The sequence below is a fragment of the Nycticebus coucang genome, chromosome 14 (genome assembly GCF_027406575.1).
Source record: "Nycticebus coucang isolate mNycCou1 chromosome 14, mNycCou1.pri, whole genome shotgun sequence".
Taxonomy (NCBI): Eukaryota; Metazoa; Chordata; class Mammalia; order Primates; family Lorisidae; genus Nycticebus; species Nycticebus coucang.
In genome coordinates this window covers 94,281,266-94,300,275 of record NC_069793.1, presented here as the reverse complement: position 1 = coordinate 94,300,275, position 19,010 = coordinate 94,281,266, and the positions used below count along the sequence as shown (strand labels likewise).

General features: G+C 43.1%; 1 protein-coding gene across 1 annotated transcript; it reads left to right on the top strand.

Annotated features, from left to right (window-relative positions):
- The first annotated feature begins 6,939 nt into the window (after window positions 1-6,939).
- KDM4D (lysine demethylase 4D) lies at window positions 6,940-9,110 on the top strand. The gene is given in 2 exon segments (XM_053562832.1): window positions 6,940-8,373; window positions 8,375-9,110. Coding segments are annotated over 2 exon segments (1,554 nt in total). The 3' UTR covers window positions 8,495-9,110.
- Window positions 9,111-19,010: the final 9,900 nt, after the last annotated feature.

Sequence of the window (19,010 nt, the reverse complement as noted above, 5' to 3'; positions counted from 1 at the left end):
CTCTCTGCTCTTCCTTTCCCCATCCCTCCTTCCTTCCTTCTTTCTCTCTCTGCTCTCCCCTCCCCCCACCCACACTGTGTCATTAATTGTCATTAATTGTCCTCATATCAAAATTGAGTACATAGGATTCATGCTTCTCCATTCTTGTGATGCTTTACTAAGAATAATGTCTTCCACTTCCATCCAGGTTAATATGAAGGATGTAAAGTCTCCATCTTTTTTAATGGCTGAATAGTATTCCATGGTATACATATACCACAGCTTGTTAATCCATCCTGGGTTGGTGGGCATTTAGGCTGTTTCCACATTTTGGCGATTGTAAATTGGGCTGCAATAAACAGTCTAGTGCAAGTGTCCTTATGATAAAAGGATTTTTTTCCTTCTGGGTAGATGCCCAGTAATGGGATTGCAGGATCAAATGGGAGGTCTAGCTTGAGTGCTTTGAGGTTTCTCCATACTTCCTTCCAGAAAGGTTCTACTAGTTTGCAGTCCCACCAGCAGTGTAAAAGTGTTCCCTTCTCTCCACATCCATGCCAGCAACTGCAGTTTTGAGATTTTGTGATGTGGGCCATTCTCACTGGGGTTAGATGGTATCTCAGGGTGGTTTTGATTTACATTTCTCTAATAATTAGGGATGATGAACAGTTTTTCATATGTTTGTTAGCCATTCGTCTGTCTTCTTTGGAGAAGGTTCTATTCATGTCTCTTGCCCATTGATATATGGGATTGTTGGCTTTTTTTATGTGGATTAATTTGAGTTCTCTGTAGATCCTAATTATCAAGATTTTATCTGATTCAAAATCTGCAAATATCCTTTCCCATTGTGTAGGTTGTCTCTTTGCTTTGGTTATTGTCTCCTTGGCTGTACAGAAGCTTTTCAGTTTAATGAAGTTCCATTTGTTTATTTTTGTTGTTGCAATTGCCATGGCAGTCTTCTTCATGAAGTCTTTCCCCAGGCCAATATCTTCCAGTGTTTTTCCTATGCTTTCTTTGAGGATTTTTATTGTTTCATGCCTTAAATTTAAGTCCTTTATCCATCTTGAATCAATTTTTGTGTGTGAAGAAAGGTGTGGGTCCAGTTTCAGTGTTTTACGTGTGAAGATTAGGTGGTTGTAAGATATTAGTTTCATTTCCTGGTTTTCTTGAGTATGTTAAAAGACATGTAGAAGACATTTTTTTTTTTTCCAAATGACTACATCTCTATAGACTATCCTTATTTTTTTGTTGGAAGATTTTTTATTGTTTCTTTAATTTCAGTGCTTGAAATTGGTCTGTTTGGGAGCTTTATTTCTTCCTGGCTAAGTCTAGGGAGAGGGTGTGATTCCAAATATTGACACATTTCCTTCACATTGTCAGATTTTGGGGCATAAAGTTTCTGGTAGTATTCAAAGATGATCTCTTTTATCTCTGTGGCATCAGTTATTTCCCCTTTATCATTTCTGATTGAGGTTACCAGAGATTTTACTTTTCTATTTCTAGTTAGTCTGGCCAGAAGTTTATCTATTTTGTTTATTTTTTCAAAAACTCAACTCCTTGTTTCATTAATTTTCTGAATGATTCTTTTGTTTTCAATTTCATTGATCTCTGATTTCATTTTGGATATTTCTTTTCCTCTACTGGGTTTAGGCTTAGATTGTTCTCCTTTTTCCAATTCCATAAGATGGCTTGTGAGTTTGTTGATGCGCTCTCTTTCTGTTTTTCAAATGTGGGTATCTAAAGCAATAAATTTTCCTCTCAGAACTGCTTTTGCAAGTATCCCACAGGTTTGGGTAGCTTGTGTCTTCATTGTTGTTATGCTGAAGGAAGTTAACGATATCCTCTTTTATTTCTTCCTGCACCCATCTGTCATTCAACAGAAGGTTGTTTAATTTCCATGCCTTTGTGTGGGGTCGAACGTTTTTGTTGGAGTTGAGTCCTGCCTTTAGTGCCTTGTGGTCTGAGAAGATACAAGGTAAAATTTCAATTCTTTGGATTCTGTTGAGATTTGTTTTGTGTCACAGGATATGATTAATTTTGGAGAATGTTCCATGGGAGGATGAGAAGATGATAAAGAATATATATTCTTTATCTTTGGGGTGGAGTGTTCTATATACATGCATCAAGCACAGTTGTTCGAGGGTCTCATTTAAGTCCCTTATATCTTTGTTAAATTTCTGTTTAGAGAATCTGTACAGCTCTGTAAGAGAATGTTAAAGTCCCCTGTTATTATGGTATTATTGGATATCATATTGCTCAGACTGAGTAAGGTCTGTTTTAAGAATCTGGGAGCATTTAAGTTGGGTGCATAAATATTTAGAATTGAAACGTCTTCTTATTGTATTTTTCCCTTGACCAATATAAAGTGACTTTGACTTTGTCTTTTTTGACTTTAGTTGCTTTCAGTCCACATGTATCTGAAAATAACATTGCAACTCCTCTTTTCTTCCGAATTCTGTTTGCCTGAAAAATTATCTTCCAACCCTTAAATCGGTGTTTTAATTTGTCTTTTTAAGCTAGGTGTGTTTCCTGCAGACAGCAAATGGATGGCTTGTGTTTTTTAATCCAGTCAACCAATCTATGCCTCTTCAGTGGGGAATTCAAGCCATTAACATTTATTGAGATAATTGATGAGTGTGGTAGTGTTCTATTCATCTTATTTTGTGAGAGTCCATTGCTTAGTTTTATCTTTTGCATCAGTGTGGAAGTTAGGTTCTCTCCTTTAATTGCTGAGTTCTTACTTTGCTGCTGATCCATTGTGATGGTCAGTATGTAGAACAGGTTGAAGTATTTCCTGTAGAGTTGGTCTCGTTGTGGAGAATTTCCTCAGTGTTTGTATATCAGTAAATGATTTGATTTCTCCATCAATTTTAAAGCTTAGCTCAGCAGGATATAGAATTCTGGGCTGGAAATTGTTCTGTTTAAGTAGATTAAAAGTAGATGACCATTGTCTTCTTGCTTGAAAAGTTTTATTAGAGAAGTCTGCAGTCACCCTGATGGATTTGCCCCTGTAGGTCAACTGGCCCTAACTCCTGGAAGCTTGCAAAATCTTTTCTTTTATCTTGACTTTAGACAGGTTCATCACAACGTGTCTTCAGAAGCTCTGTTAGAGTTGAGGTGACTTGGGGTCTGATATCCCTCTGAAAGGAGTTTATCAGAATCTTTGGTGATATTTGGGAAATTTTCATTTATAATATTCTCTAGTATGGCTTCCATTCCTCTGAGGCATTCTTCTTCCCCTTCTGGAAGAGCTATAAGTCATATGTTGGAATGCTTCATAAAGTCCCATAATTCTGCAGTGAACATTCTGCTTTCTCTCTCTTCTTTTCTGCTTTTTTAACTATCTGAGTTATCTCAAGAGCTTTGTCCTCTATCTCTGAGATTCTTTCTTCTGCACGGTCTAATCTGTTGTTGATACTTTCTTTTGCATCTTTAAGTTCCCTAATTGACTGCTTCAATTCCTTCAGCTCTGCTATATCCTTTCTATATTCTTCATATCGTTCCTCTCTTATTTGATTCTGTTTTTGGATTTCCTTATGGTTATTTTCCACTTTATCAGCAGTTTCCTTCATTGTTTTCATCTTTTGTATTCTAAATTCCCTTTCTGTCATTTCTAACATTTCTTTATAGGAGGAATCCTCTGTGGTAGCTACCTCACGGTCCCTTGGTGGGGGGATTGCTTTGGACTAGTTTTTCATGTTGCCAGGATTTTTCTGATGATTCTTCCTCATGAGTGTTTTCTTTTATCTGTTTCCTTGCCCTAATTTTCCTTTCACTTCCTCTTGCTCTTTAAGTTACCATGCCTCTGGACTAGGGTTTCGATGAGTCCTTTTGGTACAGGACCAGAAGGATGAGAAGATTGAAGAGCAAGAAGGGAAAAAAGAAAAAAAAAAGAGAGAGAGAGAGAGAAAGGAGAAAGGAGAGGGGGTGAGTAAATGGAATATTGACAAAAAGAAGAGAGGCACAGAAAGAGGGAGACAGGAGCAATATAGGTGTGCAGTAGGGTACTTTGACCCAACCTTAAAAACCCCCAACCTCTGGGGGTGTCAAGTTGCATGGTTCTCTTGAGGTCAGCAGCTCTTTGATAGCCTGTTTGGACACAGTACCCCACCTCCACCAAATAGAGAGGAAAGACAAAAATGCCATAAATCAAATAAAAACAAGCAAACAGAAAACTTTATGGGATAAAATTGGGGGAAAAATGAAATAATAGGGGTAGAAACTCTAGCAAAAATGAAGTTCTAATTGCTAAAGAAGGCAACAACGGAAAATTATATTTAAACTAGAAAAATGAAGAAAGAAAAGAAAAAATAAAAAAGAAAAATCTAGAGGGAAAATGTTGAAATTAAAAAAAACAACAAAGCATTATATATATCTTGCTGAATATTGTCTGGGCAACAGGTGATCTTCTGGGGTATGAGATGTTAATCACAGTGCTGATATGGCTATTAGATGGAGAATGGAGGCCTTTGCTGATTTCTCACATCCTGCAGGGTGGAGAGCCTAAATCTCTCCTCAGGCTACTTAAAAGGCACTTTAAACTGCTAACCTTGTCTAAGCAGAAGCTTTCCAGGAAAGCACTTGTCACTGGGATCAGTCCTGAAGTGGCTGTCCACTTACCCAGTGTGCCAAAACCCGTCTCTATGCCCGTGAGGGCCAAGGCTGTAAGGCGTCTCAGTCCCCGCCTTTAGGCTGCTTAGTCACTAGATTATTCACCCAAGGTCTCCTGCCCAATCCTTGCTCTGTGACCCTGAGGGTGGAGATTGTTGGGGCAGTTCTCCCATAATGTCTCTGTGCAGCCCACAGCCAAACACTGTTAGCTCTGTCTGGCTCAGCAGCTCAGGCTGGGGCCCTAGACAAAGCTTAAAGTCCTCAGCACTCTCGTCCAGGTTCTCCCAAGGTAGTTCAATTGAGTCCCCAAGTTGAAAAAACAAAACAGCTCACAGGTAAGGCCTTTCCAGTTTGCAATCTCACTGCTGCTGTACTAACAGCTGCTGGTGGGATTAGACCTAATGAACACACGCAACCACTTGCCAGTTCTCCACTGCTTTTGTCCTCATGGGGTCTAGAAGTCTCTCACTGACTCCCTGTGTCCTCAAAGGAATGTTTCTGTGCAAATCACACCAGCCAGAGATGCCTGGAGTCCTCTCTCCCCAGTCTCACCATGCCCAGTTGCAAGGAAGCTGTTACTTGGCGCCATCTTGCTCCTCCCTGCCTCAATAATTTTTCTTTTTCCTTTTAATACAACAAAATATACCTCTTAGTTGTCTTTAATGCCTTTTGCCTTATACTCCATTTTTATTTATTTATTTTTTTGAGACAGAGTCTCACTATGTCACCCTCCATGGAGTGCTGTGATGTCATAACTCACAGCAACGTCAAACTCTTTTTTGGGGGCTTACGTGATTCTCTTGCCTCCTCCTCCCAAGTAGCTGGGACCACAGGAGCCCGCCACAACACCTGGCCATTTTTTGGCTGTAGTTGTCATTGCTGTTTGCAGGCCCGGGCTGGGCTCGAACCCGCCACCTCTGGTGTATGTGGCTGGTGCCCTAGCTGCTTGAGCTACAGGAGCTGAGCCAATATACTACATTTTTAAATTAATATACATAAACTTGTGAAAAATCACAAGCTTGATGAATTATCACCATTAACTATTCTAATGGGTATGTAACCAGTATCATCAGGTTCACAATAGATCAACTCTACTCCAGAGATGCCCTATCATCAGGTTCACAATAGATCAACTCTACTCCAGAGATGCCCTATGCCTTCCCACAAAAATCTCTCTGAGTAGTGGTCAAGGTAACCACTACTCTTTGAACATAGATTACTTTGCCTCCTTCACATATTAATATAAACGGAATTATGAAATAGGAATTCTTTTGAGTCTGAAGAATGTGTTCAATATTATCTTTATAAAATCTATTGTATTTTTATTTAGATGTTGTTTATCTTCATGCCATATGGTATTCCAAGTACTTATCCATTGTACTGTCAAAGAACATTTGGGTTGTTCACAGTGTTTGGCCACTGGAAACAAACTTTCTGTGAACATTCTTGGGCATGACTTCATACATGTGGAATAGTTCAATTATAGAAGATACTGTCCAAAGTGATTATTGTGCTTCACTTTCTCTCTAGTAGCAGATGAAAATTCCTCTTGGGGCAGCGCCTGTGGCTCAGTAGGTAGGGTGCCAGACCCATATACCAAAGGTGGGGGGCTCAAACCCGGCCCTGGCTAAACTATGGCAAAAAATGGCCCGGCGTTGTGACAGGTGCCTGTGGTCCTAGCTACTTGGGAGGTTGAGGCAGAAGAATGGCCTAGGCCCAGGAGTTGGAGGTTGCTGTGAGTTGTGTGACGCCGCAGCACTCTACTGAGGGTGATAAAGTGAAACACTGCCTCTACAAAAAAAAAAAAAAAAGAAGAAAGAAAGAAAAGAAAGGAAAGAAAATTCCTCTTGTTCCACATCCACACCATCTCATATTGTCAATGTCATAAAATTTTAGCCTCTTTTTGTAATAGTAGCATTTCATTGTGATACTTAATTTGTAGTTACCTAATAACTTTTTCCAAACATTAATTTTCAATCTCTTGGTATATTTTCCTTTAGACTTCATTTTGAAGACTTCCCTGAAGACCTATTCTTCTATATTTGGGTCACTTACCCAGATGTGAGTAATTCAACAGATCTCAAGAGAACAGACCCAAGCAGCAAGTGAGAAAGGAGTTACGGGTGCAGGCACCATAGTCCCTGAGTAAAGCTGCTGCCCAGAATGGAGTCTCCCTGGTGCATCAACAACCCTGACAAAGATTATCATCTCACTTGCAAGAAATTTGGCTGGTAGATCCTGCTCCCTCATATGTACAATAACCCAGTTTTTTGCAAGCAGCATTTTCCTGCATCCTCAACTATCTAGAACATACTTAAACACTAAGAATTTGCTGCTTATTAAATTGGAACTATGAAGTCTAAGGCCAACCGTGCCCCAAATCCAAACTGTAGTATAATGATATTTCATCCAACCAAAGAAGAATTTGATGATTTTGATAAATATATTGCTTACATGGAATCCCAAGGTGCACACCGAGCTGGCCTAGCGAAGGTAATTCCACCCAAGGACTGGAAAGCCAGGCAGACCTACGAAGACATCAGCGACATCTCCATCCCCACTCCGCTCCAGCAGGTGGCCTCGGGTCGGGCAGGGGTGTTCACCCAGTACCATAAGAAGAAGAAGGCCATGACCCTGGGGGAGTACCGCCGCCTGGCAAACAGTGACAAATACCGGACGCCACCGCACCTGAACTTCGAGGATTTGGAGAGAAAATACTGGAAGAATCGCCTCTACGACTCACCAATTTATGGTGCTGATGTTAGTGGCTCATTGTTTGATGAAAACACTAAACAGTGGAACCTGGGACACCTGGGGACGATTCAGGACCTGCTGGAGCAGGAGTGTGGGGTCGTCATCGAAGGGGTCAACACGCCCTACCTGTACTTCGGCATGTGGAAGACCACCTTCCCTTGGCACACGGAGGACATGGACCTTTACAGCATCAACTACCTGCACTTCGGGGAGCCCAAGTCTTGGTACGCGGTGCCCCCGGAGCACGGCCAGCGCCTGGAACGCCTGGCGCACGCGCTGTTCCCGGGCAGTTCCCGGGGCTGCGAGGCCTTCCTGCGGCACAAGGTGGCCCTCATCTCGCCCACCGTCCTCAGGGAGAACGGTATCCCCTTCAGCCGCATGACCCAGGAGGCTGGAGAGTTCATGGTGACCTTTCCCTACGGCTACCATGCTGGCTTCAACCACGGCTTCAACTGCGCCGAGGCCATCAACTTCGCGACCCCGCGCTGGATCGATTATGGGAAAGTGGCCTCGCAGTGCAGCTGCGGGGAGGCCAGGGTGACCTTCTCCATGGACGCCTTTGTGCGCATCCTGCAACCCGAGCGCTATGACCTGTGGAAACGTGGGCGGGACCGGCCAGTTTTGGACCACAGGGAGACGGCCAGCCAGGAGCTGATCACCTGCAGTGGGGTCCAAACATCCAGGAAAGCCTCTCTAGGCCTGAGGCGCCACCCACGCCGGGCCCCGCGTCCCCCTCGACCTACAGCTTCCCGGGGTCATGTGCCCAGCGGGGCCCCAGTGCATACTTCTCCCCCGCGCCCATCTGTGGCCAGTACTACTGCTGCCCAGCCAGGGGCCACCACCACCCACGGTACCCAACAACCCAGCCCAACCCCACCGGCCACCCTGGTGCCATCGGCACAAGTTCTGCAATCATCAAAGGGCAGACATGGTCGCGGTCGTCGCCCTCGGGAACTGGAGGGGGCTCAGGTGCCGACCCTCCAGGCACCTGCCAAAAGGCGCTTCGTGGTGGGTACAGCGTGCGGCTCTGAGGTCTAAGGCTCAGCAGCCCCGGCCTGAGGATGGCACTTTAATTGACAAGCCTGCACCACTGAGCCCAGGACTCCAGAATCCTCCCGAAGGTCCGGGGTGCTGCTGGGCCCCTCTGACCTGAGCCCAGGGACTGCCTTCATTATTCATGGCTCTGCCGCTCTGCTGCCCGGTAGGAGGCTTGCTGAGACTGGGCACGTTTACATCTCAGAGCTCCGGACGAGTTAGCAGGACGCTGGTCGTGAATGGGAGTCCGTGTGGCGACTCCACTGGATGCTGCTGAATTCATAGTGTTTGTCAAGTTAGCCGTGCTTTGTTCTTCCTCCAAGACCCCACAGTCTTTGGACTCTGCTAACTTCTGGGTCAGTAGCTGAGGTTTCCTCCACTGGACACAAATGTGTCTCTGGGAACGAGGTCTTGTTGAGGTTGCCAGAACCTGACCCACCGCAGGCTGTCATCCCCTGGGCCAACTGTAGTGCAGCTAAATTTATGAAAGATGGGGGATTCATCCCTCTTCAGTTGCTCACCCTTTGTCCCTCCTTCTCCCCTCTTTCTTACAAAACTAAGTCTTTTTGATAGTTTAGGTCCACACAACCCCAAAATAAACTATACGCCTTTTTTTCTGTTATTTATGTATTTAACATGTTGTCACTGCTATTTGTTTATGAATATATTAAAAGTAACCAAAATGTAAAGTATAACTTTATTTTCAATATTGTAGTTTCAAACATGAGGGGGATGGAGGGTATTCTGTATGCATTTTTTTGGCCATAATTACATGAAAACATTCAAGACAAAACTTATTCCATGGCTGGTTACATTGTGTGGCAGTGAATGAGATCACGGGGGATGGTGGTTGAGTTCTGGCTGTCTGACTGTGTGGGGAATTTGGTCTCAGTCATATGAGATCATGGGGGATGGTGGTTGAGTTCTGGCTGTCTGGCTGTGTGGGGAATTTGGTCTCAGTTATGCTTTGAGAATGACCTGTTAGAGGCAGCCAGCTGGGTAGTCGGACTCAACTTGCTGGGGGAGACAAGCAAGCAGAGAACATCCGAATGTCTTTTCGTCATGTCTCCACTGCCTTTTAAAGCTGTACTATATTTCAATTATTTATTCATTGATGCATCCCAGTCAATAAGTTTACAAATAAGTGAATAAGACAATTTCAATCAGTACTGTGTGCTGTGGAGAAAGACTAAATCATACAGCAGAATGGGCAGTTGCTGGTCCAGGTCTCTGGTCTTAGAAGCCTTCACAGAGCAGCAGAACTTTTTTGATATCCAGGTGACAAAAAAGAAAGGTCCGGAGTAGAGGTTTCCATTTGTAGGAAACAGCAAGTACAATAGACTTGGACATGGAAGTCCAAGTGGCAATTTTATTCTCCATTTGTGGGGGTGGGGGGATAGAGAGGAAGGAGGGGTGAGGCAGAGGGCAGAGCATGGAGGGCCTTGCATTTTATGTCAAGTACATTATTTGATGCTTCTTCAACTTGAAATGAGACAGCCTTCAAGTTTAAAACAGCAGTCGACATAATGTGATTTACACATTTAAATAATCAACTTAGTTCTATGCAGAATGTGGGATCAAAGAAGCAGTTAGATCAAGTAAATCAGGTTAGTTATGGTTACTTAAACTCTGTGTAGACTGAAAATTTACACAAATGAACTTGTAACATATATGGCCTTCATGATGTTGAGATGCATTCTTTCTATATATACCTATATATGCCTTTCTATATATTCCTATATATGTACCTATTCTATACCTATTCTTTCTATGTTGAGAGTTTTTAATCATGAAAGGTTGTTGAATTTTGTCAAATGCTTTTTCTGCATCTATTGAGATGATCATATGATATTTATACTTCATGGTGTTAATATGATGTATCGCACTTATTGATGTGCATATGTTGATCCTTTTAATCTTCCATGAAATACAATTTGCTTTTATTGCATCAATGTTCATCAGAAATATTGGCCTGTAATTTTCTTCTTTTGCAGTGTCCTTATCTGGCTGTTGGTATCACAGTAATGCTGTGATTGTAAAATGAGGTTAGAAATGTTCTCATGAATTAGTAGGAAGAGCTTGAGAAAGACTGGCCTTAATTGTTCTGTTGTTCTTTAAAACTTTGGTAGAAACCATCATGAAGACATCAGGTTATAAGCTTTTTTTTTTTTTTGAGGCAGATCCTCAAGCTGTCACCCTGGGTAGAGTGCCGGGGCGTCACGGCTCACAGCAACCTCCAACTTTTGGGCTTAAGTGATTCTCTTGCCTCAGCCTCCCAAGTAGCTGGGACTACAGGTCCCCACCACAACACCCAGCCATTTTTTGGTTGTAGTTGTCATTGTTGTTTGGCAGGCCCAGGCTGGATTTGAACCTGCCAGCTCTGATGTATGTGGCTGGTGCCTTAGCTGCTTGAGCTACAGGCGCTGAGCCTATAAGCTTTTTTTGATCGGAAGCTTTTTATTTCTGACTTAATCTGCTTTCTAGTTATTAGTCTATTGACATATCTTATGTTTCTGTGCTTCAATGTTGGTAGGTTGGATGTTTCTAAATTTATGTTTTTTTCTGGGTTATCTAATTTGGGGTGTATAATTATTTATGGTAGTATGTATGATTTTTTGTATTTCTCTGGCCCTTTTATTTAGAACTTAATTTTTGAGTCTTCTCTTTTTCTTAGTGTAGGTTTGTCAATTCTTTTTGTCTTTTCCAAAAAATATCAATTCAACTGCATTGATGTTTTCTATTGACTTTTAGTCTTTATTTCATTTATTTCTGCTCTCAACTGTATCATTTTTTTTTTTTAATCTAGCAACTTGGGCTTAGTTCTTTTTTTTTTTTTCCTAGTGCCTTGTAATATAAAATTAAGTTGCTGGAGTTTTTTTTTTTCTTTAACCTCATGTAGGAGTTTATCATCATAAACTTCTCTCTTAGAATTGCTTTTGCACTTATCATAAATTTTGTATGTTTTGTGTTTATTTTCATTTGTCTCAAGATATTTTTTAATTTTTAAAACATTTACTTTTTTGCCCATTGGTTGTTCAAAACTGTGTTGCTTAACTTTTATATATTTCTGAACTTTGTAATTTCCTTCCTGTTTCTTAATTCTAATTTCATATTATTATGGTCAGAAAAGATGTTTCCCATGATTTCAATATTCTTAAATTTGTTAAGACTTGTTATGTGCCCTAACAAATGATCTGTCTTGGAGAATGCCATGTTATTGGATGGAATGTTCTGTAAATGTCTGTCAGGTTTATTTGGACCATGGTGTTGTTAAAGTCCCCTGTTTACTGATTTTCTATGTAGACGATTTATCCTTTGTTGAAATCAGGGTACAGAAACCCCTCACTACTATTGTATTACTGTATATATCTTAGTTCTGTTGATATTTATTTAAATATTTTAGGTGCTCTGATGTTGGGTGCATATACCTTATATTTATATCTTCTGGATGAATTGACCATGTTATCATTATATAATGACCTCTTTTTCTCTAACAATAGTTTTTGACTTAAGTTCTATTCTGTCTCATTTAAGTATGGCTCCCCTGTTCTCTTTTGGTTACTATTAACATTTTACATAGAATATCTCTTTTACATTTCTGCATTTTCAGCATATGTGTATCCCTCAAGGTAAAATGGGTCTCTGGTAGGCAACATATAATTGTATCTCACTTGAAAAAATCTGTTTAGCCACTCAATGTCTATTAATCCATTTGCACTTAATAATACATGGCAAGTCTACAGCTAACACCATACTCAATGGTAAAAAGTGAAAAGACTTTGGGCCTATGATGTGCCAGGCACTGTCCTAGACTCTGAGGCCACAGCAGTGTACAAGAGAGACAGTATGCATTCCCTTCTGGAGCTTGTATTCTAAGAGCAAGTAAGAGAATAGTTTGCCCTTGCAGGTGGGGTCATGAGATAGTTTTGGTTAGTGAGTTTTGCAGAAGCCTCACTTCTGGGTTGAAACATTTATTAGATGGTGTAAGACTAGTACTGTGCTTTCCTGCCTAAGTCATGGAAGCACATAAGAGGAGCCATGAGATCAAAGTAGTCTGAAACCCTGGGCTGCTGCATGAAGGGCAGCTATTCTAGAGAGTTCTAGACCTGTAGTGGATTTTGTGGGAATGAAAAATAAACATTTGTTATGTTAAACCACTGGAAAAAAAAAAAAAAGTGAAAAGACTTTCCTATAAAATAAGGAACAAGACAGAATGCGCACTCTCGCCATTTTTTAGGAAAGAAAAGAAATAAAAGACATAAAAATAGGCAAGGAAATAATGAAATTGTCTGTTTGCATGACACAATCTTATCAAAATCAATGTACAAAAATTAGTAGCACTTCTATACACTAACAATGAACTATCCAAAAAAAAAAAAGGTTAAGGAAACAATTCTACTTACAATAGCATTAAAAATAATAAAGTACTGGGCGGTGCCTGTGGCTCAGTGAGTAGGGCGCCGGCCCCATATGCCGAGGGTGGCGGGTTCAAACCCACTCCCAGCCAAACTGCAACAGAAAAATAGCCGGGCGTTGTGGCGGGCACCTGTAGTCCCAGCTGCTCGGGAGGCTGAGGCAAGAGAATCGCGTAAGCCCAAAAGTTAGAGGTTGCTGTGAGCCGTGTGACGTCACGGCACTCTACCCAAGGGCGGTACAGTGACACTCTGTCTCTACAAAAAATAAAAATAAAAAAAATAATAAAGTACTTAGAAATAAATTTAACCAAGGAAATGAAAGATCGGGACACTGAAAACTATAAAACACTGATGAAAGTAATGGAAGACACAAATGAGTGAAAACATATCCTCTTTTTAATGCATAGGAAGAATTAATGTTGTTAAAATGTCTATACTATCCAAAGCAATCTATAGATTCAATGAAATCCCTATCTTAATTACAATGGCATTTTCTACAGAAATAGAAAAATGAAATTTTTAAATTTTTATAGAACCACAAAAGTGTCCATGTAGCCAAACAATCTTGAACCAAAAAGCACAAAGCTGGAGACATCATAGCACCTCATTTCAAAATCTACTATCTAACCTACCTGTCGTGATCAAAACAGCATGATACTGGCATAAATGCAGACACATAAACCAATGAAAAAGGAGAGCTTCAAAATAAATCCATGTACTATGGTCACTTGATCTCTGTCAAAAGTGCCAAGAACACACAACAGAAAAAGTATAGTCTCTTCAATAAATGGCTCTAAGAAAACTGGAAATCTATACACAGAAGAATAAAATTAGTCTTTAATCTCACACTATAAAATCAACCCAAAATAGCAAAAAGACTTAAAACATAAGACCAGAAACTGTAGAACTACTAGAAGAAAACCTAGAGAAAAAGCTTTTTGACACTGGTTAGGACAAAGCATTTTAGGATGTGACCCCCAAAGCACAGACAACAAAAGCAAAACTCAACAAATAGAGTCACATCAAATTAAAAAGCTTTTGCAGAGAGTGAAGAGACAACCTATGAGATGGGAGAAAATAGTTAGAAACCATACATCATGTAAGGGGTTAATATCCAAAATGTATAAGGAACTCAAACAGCTCAACAGTAAGAAAACAATCCGATTAAACTGTAAGCAAAAGAACTGAATGGACATTTGTCAAAAGAATGTAAATGTTAAAATGGCTATTACAAAAAAGACAAAGTGTAAGTGTTGGGAGGATGTGGAGAAAAGGGAACATTTGCACATTGTTGATGGGAATGTAAATTAGCACAGGCATTACAGAAATCAGTATGGAGGTTTCTCAAAATATTAAAAATAGAACTACATTCCACACAAAAGAATGAAAATGGACCCCACATACCCAAAAATCAATTAAAAAGAAAGACCTACATGAAAGACCAGAGACCGTAAAACTTTTAGAAAAGAACATAGACAAAAAGCTCCTGGACATTAGCTTAGGCAATGATTTTTTTAGATATTACACCAAAAGTTCAGGCCACAAAAACAAAAATAAATGAGATTATGTCTATACCAAAGAGCTTCTGCACAGCAAAGGAAATAAAATGAAAAGTCAGCCTGTGTATTGGGAAAAAAATATCTGAAAACTATATATCTGAAAAGGAGTTAATAGCCAAAATTTTTAAAGAACTCATGCAACTCAATACTGGGAAAACACCCAAATAACCCAATTAAAAATGAGTGAAAGACGTGAGGAGAAATTTCTTTAAAGAAGACATTTAAATGGCCAACAGGTATATGAAAAGATGCTCAATATCATTAATCATCAGGGAAATGCATATCGCAAGTTCTCTATTATTTCTTGGAGTAGAGCATCTGTGCCTTTAGGAACATCCTCTACACCTTCAGTAATTCCTATGAGGCGAATGTTTGCTCTTTTGGAGTGGTCCCACAATTCTCTCAGGGAGTGGTCCATTTTTGCTATCCACTTCTCTGCCTCTTTGAGTGTTTGGGAGAGTTCAAGAGCTTTGTCTTCAATGTCAGAGATCCTTTCTTCTGCCTGCTCCATTCTGTTACTGAGGGATTCTACCATATTTCTCAGATCTTTGAGGGCTGCAAGTTCTTGCCTCAAAGTGTCAAAATCTTTGGAGATTTTTGTCTTTGAATTCATTGAATTCTTGAGACAACTTTTGAATTACTCCTTGAATTTCTAATCTCAACTTTACTTCCATTCTATTTATCTTATTTGCCACCCAAATTCTGAACTTGATTTCTGACATCTCAGCCATTTGTTTATGAATGGGATTTTCTGTTGTGTCTCCTTTGTCAGTCCTTGGGGGAATTGATCTACTCTTGATTATTTGTGTTGCCAGAGGTTTTCCGCTCATTCTGTCCCATGATTATTTTTCACTGTGTGGCTAGGGAAGCTGTTAAGGTGAAATTGGATTGAGAGCTCCTGGAGTTGTAATTTATCAGACCTTTACCAAAGAGCTGGGACTGGTGACTGTGGCTTTTCCCCTACAGCTTTACAAAGGTCCCATTCAGTGCTGCAGCCTGAGACTCTGGGGACCTGCTTGGTGTGATGCGGATAGGTGGCTCTGTCTTGCATTCAGCTAGTCTCCATCCAATCCTAGTGAATCAGTGGCTTTGAACTGAAGTCTCAGCTGTGGATAAATACAAGCAACTAAGACATCCCGACCCCCATGGCAACAACTGGGTTAGTCCAGAGGGTCTGGTGCCTCCTTCCCCACCTTGCACCTCCGTCAAGCCCTGTCACTGGTAACCCCGTGGGGCTGTGGCCCAGTTCCCTCCAATGAGCAAATGCATCAGGGGTTTGCACCTACCAGAGCCAAAGGGGAGTCAATGCCTCCCCAGCCAGGCCACTGCGCTCTACCACCGGTGGACAGGTGGAGCTGAAGCCTGACTACCTCCGGTGCTCAATGGAAACTGGGGTGTTCCACCTGTGTCTTTTCTGAGCTGGTGGTTACCTTCATAGCATGTGATTCTCTCCCTCAGAGACTACACTTCTGCCCTGGCCACATTCCTCCTCTGGAACCCCTGCAGGGCGAGGTCTGGCTCCCTCTGGTGGTCCACAGAATTGGGGAGGTGTCTCTCCCAAATCTGACCCCCATGGGAGTGTGCCTCCACGTGTTGAGGGATGCCCCGCCAAGGGTCCATGGAGCCATACCAGTCGGGTGGGGCCATGGGTTGGGGGTGCCACGGTGGGTCGAAGGTGCTGCCGCTACCAGTGAGAGGTGCCTCTGCCATGGGTGGGAGCTGCAGCCAGGACAGGTCAGAGGTGTGGACGTCCTGTTCAGAGGTGGGGCCGCTACCAATCAGAGGTGCAGCCACACGGGTCCCGCACTATGCACTTCCTTTCATGGCATGAGGCAAGTCCCCCTCCCTTTGTGATTCCCCGCTTCTACTAGAGTTGCAGTTTCAGTACAGCTGTGCTGCAGCCCATAAGATGTCCAGCTCTAGCTAGAAACCACCAGACACTCTGGGTTCTTCAGAGGGTAGGCTTCTAGACCACCAGGAGAAGGGGGAAGGGTGCACTGGGAGTTCAGGAAGGCAGAGAAAATGTTTCTTTAACTTTTATTCTGGGCAAGAGACTGCTCGACTTGCAGCAGGATCTCTCTGGAGAAGGAGTCCCAGCCTTCAGCCACTCTCTCCCGTGGGGTTAAATAAGAGGTCTTCTGTTTACAGCTGGCTTGTAGAGAGCCCACAGAGAGCCACTCTTTTGGGGGGGAGGAGGAAGACTCTCTTCCTCTTTGGGATGGGTTTTGTACCTGATATTTGCTTCCTTGGAGTCCCAGGTTGCCTCAGCAGGAATGACATGAACTTATCACTCTTCTCTGTCAGTTTACCTCCCAACCTTCAGCTTTATTAGGTTGGTTCTGGCCATTATTTCTCCCTTTGGACAGGAGCTTCTGTTGAAAGCTGGCTCTAGTCGGCCATCTTGGCTTATACGGGTGTTTTCTACAGAACTTTGGAACCCATACTATGATTGAGACTCCTTAAAAACCTTAATTTGGAGCTCAGCTTTACCACTTCGCTGCTGTGAGGTCTTGGAGATAGCTCCCTTTCCTGGAGCCTTTGCCTGCTCTGTAAAATGGGGAAAGCACTCCCACTGGATAGGATTGTTATGATGGTTCACAAGGATTCTGGCAGAGCTGAGAAGGGCCTGATGCGCTGCAAGTGTTCCCTGTGAACCTCATTCTGTGCTAGCCCCAGATGGTGGATGAAGGTCAGGGGTGCTGTTGGAGAGAAGGTCAGGGGAGGAGAGAGGACAGTGGGAGCAGTAAAGGAGGGCTTCCTGGGAGAGGCAACACTTGAAGACTTGAAGGATGGGGAAAGCCAAGCAATTGAGAGAAAATAGCTATGGTGGTACAGGGCATTTGGGAGCAGCTCCTCCAAGATTCATTAGATCAGTTCTGCAGGAGGTGAGGCTCTCTGTAGGGTATTGGGGCAGCACAGGGTGGACACTCCAGTGGAGGACACAGTCTCAGGTAAGAAGTGCAGGCTGGTCTGGGCAGCAGCTCTCAAGAAGCACCTTGAAGGGTTCAACCCTTGCTTGAAGGGTTGGCAGAACTTAAGATCCCACTGCGCCTTGAAGGGCTAGAAGACACCTACGTAGAAAATGGCTTCCTCCTGGAAGCTTCCAGCTGCCCACTGGTATCTTCTCAGCTCCTTTCTCCTTTCCCTTTCCCGCTCTCCCTCTCTACACCCAGAAACCATTTCCCAGGTTCTTTCTCTACACTGGGCACTTTCCTAGACTCTGGGATGCCAGGAGAGTCTATTGCTGGCCTTTCTATTACTAACACGCCTATTCGTACGCTCTTGGGTACCATTGTACTGGCTGTTCCCTTCATCTGGAATATATGTCCCTTTGGTTTCACGTGGCTGACTTGGTGGCCTTCAATCTCGGTCGGACAGCACCTGCTCTGAGAGGCCTCTCCTGGCCACCTCACCTTGTCCATAGCACTCTGTCACTGCACTGCTCAAACATCTTGGCCTCAGGTCTCCTATCCTATGGCAAATGGCCTCTCCTGAGTCTGTGCGGACATCACCTACTTGTAAGGCTCAACTGGCTTCTATTTCATTCATTCAACAAAGTGTTGTTGAGCCTTGCTCTGTGCCAAGCACGGTGATCTGTTCCCAGGGTACAGCCATGAAGTGGTCAGGCATCGCCCATGTGGAGCTTACAGCCAGGGGAGGAGTGGACACGAGACAGATATGAAGGAGAAAGAGAAACCGGAGTAGAGAATCTACCATGCTAGAAATTAAAAGTGCTCCGTAGCCCAGCTAGAGCTGCGGTTCACAAGAGTGGCCAGAGGATGGCAGTGTTTCCCCAGCCTGCTGCTCTCTTTAGGTTCTTGGAGACCTAGTTGCTCTCGGGGCGTCTGGGGATGCTCACTGGGGTCCTCTGGGAGCCCAGAATTTCAGGGCACTGAGTAGAACCTGGCGTGGGTGAGGGAGGGGAAGGGGCTGGAGAGAATGCAGCTGAGGGCAGAAGCTGTGGAAAATCTCTGTTCATTTCTGTCGAGGGGGTCTAATCTTAACCAAAGCCAAGACAAAACTTCCCCTCTCTGCGCCCTCTCTTCTGCAAAATGGGCAGACTATATTTTGGCGCCATCTCATCACCCTGTCTTTGGCAAAAGTCATTTCACTTTGAAAACACTGGCGTTTTTGGCAATTCAGCATCTCCTGATGTTCTTCGGAGTTGTCCCCCTGGAGCCGATGCTACGACCTCTCCCTGCAGACAATTATCCACATTCCCTCTCCAAGCCCCTGGCCTTCGTTCCGCTGGGCTGACATAACACGGCCAGTACCACGCCCTGCACACTTTCTGTGTGGGGGCTGTGCTAGCTGGTTTGGACACATTGACTAACGACATGCCCCCACCCCCCACTTGTGCCAATCTGGGGCACATCTCCCCCGGATGCTGGCTCCATAGTCTCTGTAAGAGGGACACAGACACTCTCTCTGTGCTGATTTCTCCTTCCTGAGGCTCATTCTGCCTTTGAGGCGTTCACCATCCCCCAGGAGCAGAGCACAGCATGTGATTGCACTTTTATTTGCTCATTTCCTGCTTCCCAAACGGGAGCTCTACACAGGCAGGGGAGGTCCCACCTGCTTCAAGGCTGGGCTTTGGGTACCCATTTTCTGCCACTGGGAAACTTCTCCAGTAAGAATCCTCCTCCCCCATCACTGTATA